At 37.7% G+C, this 7,530-nt stretch overlaps 1 protein-coding gene across 1 annotated transcript; it reads left to right on the top strand.

The window, feature by feature from the left end:
* Positions 1-2,902: 2,902 nt before the first annotated feature.
* Positions 2,903-5,753, top strand: LOC129358900 (heat shock protein beta-7-like). The gene is made up of 3 exons (XM_055028138.1): positions 2,903-3,226; positions 3,781-3,923; positions 5,381-5,753. Exons 1-3 carry the CDS (start codon positions 2,989-2,991, stop codon positions 5,570-5,572), a joined length of 573 nt encoding a protein of 190 aa, XP_054884113.1. The 5' UTR covers positions 2,903-2,988; the 3' UTR covers positions 5,573-5,753.
* Positions 5,754-7,530: the final 1,777 nt, after the last annotated feature.

Genomic DNA, 7,530 nt, shown 5'->3' with positions numbered 1-7,530 from the left:
CCCTGATCGGATCTGATCTACACCACAGACTGAAAAAATCTGATTCTGAGCCTCGGGTCTGAGTGGCTGCCATTCAGGCGGTACTCTAAAGATATGCAGTAATATCTGGGCCAAGACTTAAGTAAATCCCAGGATCTGAAGTTTTATTGTTGAACTTTAGGAAATATTTGCTCTTTTCAATTGAAGATACAGAAACATGAGAGCAAAATAAGGCTTCTTCTTTTCAAGTTTTTAGTTGTTTCACTTCAATCACAATAAAAAGGATTCCCTCTACAGTCATGTAGCATTTTTCTCAATTATACCAGACTCTCTTCAAAATAAGACAATTCATAAATTAGAAATGGCTTCCTACAGCAAAAGCATCTGGAGGGTGAAGTTGTTTAATACTAATGTTAGACATAAAGAAATGTTTTAAACAAACAATTTAGTGACACATATCACTGAGTAGGAAATAAAAGTTTAGTTATAACTATGTTATGGTACTAGTGAAAACATCCTAATCAGGCTGGCCCAATGTGAAAAAGTAATTACCCCTGAACAACATTTTTTTTTTCAGAAAAGGACAAAAACTTTCTTTGCTGAACTCTGGAGTCTAAATTTTTCCATGCAGATTTCTACATTACCTAAATGTTTTGCAGCAGCAAACGCATTGACACAGGTTGATTTAACAATGACTCAGTCATGCTCAGGAAACCTAAATGGACCTCTTATGGTGTTCTCTGTGTACTTCTTGCCTCATTAACACCATCATTTTATCTCCTCTGAGTTCAGCCATGGTGCACCGACTGACGGTCCACCATCTGGTGCGAGGCAGCTCTGGACTCTGGAGACCAAAATGTGTCATTAGGGGCTGAAATCATTCCCAGAGGAGGTGCTGAGTCCACAGAGAGGGAGATGAGGAAGAACTCATCTACTGCCCAGTTGAGAGAAGCTGGAGAAAACTGTTGAGTCTACTTTCTCTCACTTTGTCTCTTTTCTATTGTCTTTCCATCCTGAATAGTAGCACCTTGTACAGCGTCAAGGTTTCAAGGACTTATTAATGCATGCTGTTTCACGAAGGCAGGTGCATTTGTTCCACTGGTGGGGAAACACATTGGAGCTGTCAGTGCTTCATATGACCTGCAGAATTACTGCTGACACAAAGTTCTCTGAGCGTGAGTCAAAGGCTGGACTGAACAAGCACAAATTACTAAAGGTATTCATCTATGTGACAGTCCTGAATGTCATCATGATTTGAGGACAATTTGTAAATGTCATAGAGAACATGAAGGTTAACAGAGGGGTAGAAAAAGTCTGTACGCTCCTGTTAAAATAATGCAACAGTTTTGAGATGACACTATGTTAAACATATTTATTTATTTATTTATTTTTTACTTTTCAGGTAAAAATATCCTATAAAAATAAAAGTGGTTGCAGATTCTTTACTATTTTGCTTAAACCACTTTTTGATTCTGTTCCGGCATTTATCCCTCTTGGCTTCACATCTGTCATCAGCTATAGTAAATCTGATTAACCTGAAGAAAAGCTCAGCTTCAGGAGGATTCTCTTGACATTTGCTGATTTGTGTCCTTTAGCTAAAGGTTTGGATTACAGAGAGGCTGAAATGGAGTTTATTGTAGTTATGAATCAGGAAAAAATAAATCCATAGTCACTGTGGCACAGCAAAGATTAATATTTTGAAAAAACAAAACAAAACAGTGCTACAGTGACATTTCTACAATTGAACATTCCCCCATTATTGATAAAAACGACAAAGGAATCCGGTTCTGGAAGATGTCAAGATGCCGACAGCAGCAGCACTGAAGTACTGATTGTATTTCTGCATGTGACAACAGTGTCTCGGTTTCTTCTTGGTTCTTCTCCTCCAAAGAAAACATCCAGATCTAATAAATGTCCTCCAACGTTATGAACTGATAAAACAAAAGTTTAAATCTTTAGCAACAATTTAAAAAGATCTGTTTGCTTTACAGAGGGTGTTTGTTTGTCCTGTGACAAACAACCCGTCCAGGGAGTATGTGCCAACACCTGCGCCTTTAGGCGTCAGTTAGGAAACTGAGGATGAAGAACTTTCTTTTTTATAATGGCAACAGTCTACACTTATATCCAGAGCAGTGAATGAGAGAAGAGCCACACAGTCTGAATGATTTGGAGAAGTTTTGCAGAGATGACTCCTATCAAACAACACAAGACAATGACATGAATCAAAAGGTAGTCCATCAAAGTATCAAGGGAGCGGCCAATTTTCCAACCGATTTCTGAAAGTATTTCTATTTTTTAAACATTGTTTTCAACTATCGTGAAGATTTATATCACAATAAATGCAGATAAAGCCTGGAAATTATTTATTATAGTTATGTGGATAAGTACAAACCAGACCAAAATTCGATGTCCATTCAAAGTTAGTCTTCTACACAGAAAATTGAATTCAAAAATAGCGAGCACAGATTGTTATTTTGGTCACAGAGCGCCTCCTCTACAAGTATCTTCTGCGTTTGCTTCACAAAGCTTTCAATTTGTTTTCAGAATAGAAAGTAAAAGAGTCAGATATGTTTGACATTGCATGCAAGGTCAGTCGTATGGACGCCCTAACCTCACAACGGCTTTTCTATTTCTGACTACATGCCAGAAACGTCTCCAGCAGCTCTGATGGGCGCTATCTCTGGATGTGGGTATTTGTGTGTGAGAATAGGAAGCGGTCTCTGCTCATTATCAGTTTATCCGTTACACTCTTGGCACAAGTGCTCTGACAAACGACCATTTAGGGCTAAAGCCAAAATGCCTTGCAGAGTAGCCAACACTGTGTCCCATGATGCAGCAGGGCTCTATAAAACCCCACAACAAAGACTCCAGGATGATTAGTATGAGGTCAGTAGCTGCTGGCAGACTCTGTCAGTGTTTAATGAGAACTCATATCTGAGGAGAGATTGGCTGCATCTGGGATAGAAGTTGGTTCTCAGCAAGTTTTAAAGGCCACCGATATCTTCAGTCATGGCATCACTGACAACTTCCAGCCAAAGATCCTCTTCCTCGTATCGCTCCTCATCACGTTATAGCACTTCCAGCTCATATCGATCAGATGGATCACCTAATGGATCCTCTGATTCCCTGGATGCTCGTTTCGAGCCTTTTATTCACTCAGTAAGTTGTTCCAATCTTTTCGGAGAGGAAGGCTCAGCGGGGCCCGACAGTCCGCCCAACTTCAGCAGGTCATCATTTGGAAATCCAGGTAAGAAAAGTACTCATTTACCTAATGATGAGTCTATTTCTCACTAGTCCATGACACAGTAGCAAGAGTCAGGGAGAAAAAAAGTTAAAAATGAGGTCCGCACATGAACTTTAAAGATCCAATATTTTTTTTTTTATTTCAAACAGTTTTCTTGTTTGAAACAAGTTCTGCATCAGGTCCATAAAAAAGTGGAAGAGTAATTTATTGCTTTTAAATGAATATTCCTTTGACATATTTCTTGTCATTTGTCGATGGGAATATAAATTTGTACAGAATATTAAACCATATCCAAAAGATTTTGAAGAACTGTGTCTGCTTCCTCTCCAGACTGGACAGACTGTTTTTCTTGTTGAACAACAACAAAAAAAAAAAACGCTGTGTAATAAAACTGAGCTTTAATGCTTTTCAGAGATCAAATACGTATTAATTACTAAACATAGCAAAACAAGCCTATCTGTAAACATTTTATTTTTCATAAAAAGCGCAGCTAGTCTTGTACATTACTGTGTTTTTCAAGCCTCAGGACCCCTGTTTTGTATCCTCTCCTCCTATAGGTGGCACTGTGACGAACTGGGAGGGAAATGGGGTGCAATGTCTTGGTGATTCCTACTGTATGGCTGCTGACCTCAGTCAGTTCGAGCCACACGACATCGTAGTGATGGCCTACGACCACCATGTCATCATTCAGGCACAGAAGGTGTGAATGTGTCTGTTTTTCTCCTGAAAAGAAGTTATTGGAAATCTAAAAATGATGATGTCACCATACTCTGGCTGGGATGTGTTCCCTAAAATCTAACTTGACCTGAAATATGAAGTGCTCTCAAAGTGAAATTAGCAACTAAAATAATTTTAGAAAGTCACTTGAGTTTTCAGCGCTTTGTCCACAAGCTTAATTGGTCCACAAATATATTTGAAATTCCAAGCATCCATTTTGAAACATGTTTGTTTTTAATATATTGCACATTTAGCTATTGTCTATGTAAGAAGACAAAAAAAATATTTTATAAAACGAGTTTAATAATAATTTTTGTTGCCTCAGAGTACTTCCAACTGGTTGATTTTGTCCCATGTAGCAAAAAGTTTGGACACCACTGGGCTAATAGACAAAACAAAGCAACTTCACAACATGTTTAGCCTTCCTAGTACCTGTTGAAAGTCTTGTTCTCTTAATGAACCCAAGACACATTCCACTATACGACAGAGAATAGTTTCCTTTAAAGAGCCTCCTATATCTACTATTCTTCACTCCAAATTAAAGAATGTTATCAGCAGCATCTTGTAGTGCTAGCCATGGTGAGCTTACTGATCAATAAAATCAGCTGAAAGATCAGCTGATTTATCAGTTATTTAGTGTAATAAATAAAAATCTGTTTGTTTCCCATCTCACACACACGCACACACATATTCACAGTGTATTGTCTGTACATCGAGAGGGGTCGGACCCCCATGCCTTCAGCACATACCCCCAGCTGACTGCATCAATTCAAATAGTTCCTATTTAGAAAGCTCATTTATTTGATTAAACTCTGGATATGAAGCACATGCTGTTAGAATGGGCTGAACATGAAAATGGAGAAATTCATATAATTATTTTTAGATGCACAAAGTTATAAAAATATCAGGCACCCATCACTGAAAAAGAGGATGGATTTGACGTGTGAAAGGAGTGCAATTATTTACTAAATCAGGCCCTTGTGTGTATGAAGTAGCTTCTTATTACTTTGCGCTAAGTTCATAAAACCCAAAGTATACCCAGATGTCTACTTTTCAAAACATTTCCCGCAGTTTGTAATCCCTCCCTGATTTTTATAGCCTTTGTTTCTCAAACTGGCAAACAGATCAGCAACATTAGCACAACATGGCGTGTAAAGCAGAAAAGCTAAATGAAACGAATACTGCATGATTTTAGGCAGATAAATAAAATGCAAGCCTGTAACTTTATGTGCTTCCTCATCTCTGCTGAAGATGGGAACAATTTATTATTTTCCACCAGATTCATTCACACCAGTTTTACTGCTAAAAGCTAAAAGCTACAAGCTTTACCTCTCACCTTGTTGTTTGTTTTCCACTCTTGCTCCTCTCTTGACCAACCAGAGTTCATGTTTCTGGGCCATATTTTGTCTCTTTTTCTGACGTTCTGTCTTTCTTCTTCAGGTTTTGGATGATGGGAGCGTGAGTAACACCTTCACCCATAAATCTCTGTTCCCAGAGGACATGGATCCTCTGTCAGTCCAAGGGAACTTGAGCCCTGAAGGGACTCTGTGGGTAACCGTACGACGGACCACAGAGGCAAGTGGACCAGAGCCACGGGGAGTCACTACCTACAGCAAAGAGGCTCACCTTTGACCTTTGTGTCCTCTTGATGACAATCGTAGCTTTCATTTAAATGAGTACTGATTCCAGGTGACTTTTAGTAGCGCTGGCCTTTTTGTTTATTCTTGTCATTAAATATTATAACAAACCTGATGTTACTGTCCACAATTGATTCTTGGGTTTTGTTTCAATTGAAATAAAACCTGAAAACACACTTTCAGTCACACTATTACAATATTAATTTGTGTTAATTTTGTCAAATAATTTATGGAAGGGTTATATTACTACTTATTATATGAAGATGCATGACACAGACCTTTTTCACTCCCATCCCAGCATTGCACACTGGATTATTATACTGTAAACTTGTAACAGCTTAGTTACAAATCAATCCTGCACAGCAGCAAGAAAACTTTTATTTAACACTTACCTGAAGCAGACTTCACCAGCGTGGACAGATGGTGTTACAAGCAACAGCTTCAAACATCCTAAATCATATAAAGTGTCATTTGTATGTTTTCAGAGCTCTCACCTTCAGCTCAATTACACAGTGGTCAGATCTGCTATAAACATCCCATTACTCAGAGGGTTTTAGATTAAAGGCACAGCAGAGACTTTAAACACTGTGAAAATTATTCTCCACAGAGTAAACACATCGACGACAAACAGACAGAACCTTAGGAGACGGTCCGGTTGCTCCCTGCTTCAACCCACTGAGGGACGACAAATGAACACGTTTAGCTCATTAAGCTTTTAAAGCAATGCTCTGTAACCAACATCCAGATGCTCTCCTCTAACAGCAAAACAGATTTTTATGATTGTTTACATATAGTGAATGTTCACATGGGCAGAAAACAGATGGGCAGAGGGACAGCAAGAACAAGAACATGTGCAAATGCTGCTTACTTATGTCCAAAATGGTCCAATAAATATTCTGTGAAAGAGCTCAGTTTGGAGATTGTTAAATGAAATCTTTAGCTTTGCATGTTAATTTATTGAGAACATGAAATATATCCCTTCTTTCCATGTCTGATCTATGTACTGAAATATGTTAACTCCATCGACATCAAGATTATCTACACAAATCCACAACAAAGGAACATGTGAGTCAATAAAAACTGAGTTGATATTTGGATGATGTGTTTTTATTGAATGCAACTATTCAAGCCAATCATAGATGCTTATGGATTTTTATAAAATGCATGTAGCCACTGCTCTACTGGAAATATAAATGGTCATGTTGGCTGAATACTGAACAGGAGCAGAGTACCAGCTGTAGTCAAGGACAATATGCTGTGTATGATCCAAATATGGCCTTAGAGAATTATATTATTATGTATGTTTTCTATTCTAGTCCCATCATTACTCTTGATTCCTGTTTTATTAGATATAAAATACACAGATTGAGATGGATTTACAGGTATTATTATTCTGGGGTTCATTGAGAAGCAATATAGTGAGAACATATCTTCTCTCTTAAACATCTCTTAGGAGATACTCAGCAAACAAAGTTCAAGATACTCTGGAACTTTGACCATTTAGACATATCAGAGCTGTTGAGCTGCAATATCTTCTTTTCCTGGATCACAATCATGCAGAGAGTTATTTCAGAATTTGGTTTGGACTTTCTAAAACAAACTTGGACTTTCTAAAACAAACAAATAAACTTCTGATTTATTTGTTTTAAAGGTGATGTCATGGCCATTTATGTTAAATTTTGTGAATTATAATTTGTAACAATTTAGTTTCTTTTTTGGGGAGTTAGAATTTATTTAAGTTGATTTAGAATTGACATTTGTAAGAATTTTGTATTTGGAATTGTTTAGAGTAAGACTATGTTAATTGTTAGACCCTCCCATTAATTTGAGTAATTAAAAACACACCGGGTGTTGGGTGCGGCAAAGAAAAATTTGTTTGGTAAATGTCTGGTGTGTTGAGGGGAGGTTGTAAAAAAAGATTTTTTGACCACTTTCTGGAGCATTTTGTTGGAC

The sequence above is a fragment of the Poeciliopsis prolifica genome, unplaced genomic scaffold (assembly GCF_027474105.1).
Source record: "Poeciliopsis prolifica strain line A6 unplaced genomic scaffold, Auburn_PproV2 SCAFFOLD004, whole genome shotgun sequence".
NCBI classification, from domain to species: domain Eukaryota; kingdom Metazoa; phylum Chordata; class Actinopteri; order Cyprinodontiformes; family Poeciliidae; genus Poeciliopsis; species Poeciliopsis prolifica.
Note: the sequence above shows the minus strand (reverse complement) of the source record. Positions and strands in the feature narration are given on the sequence as shown.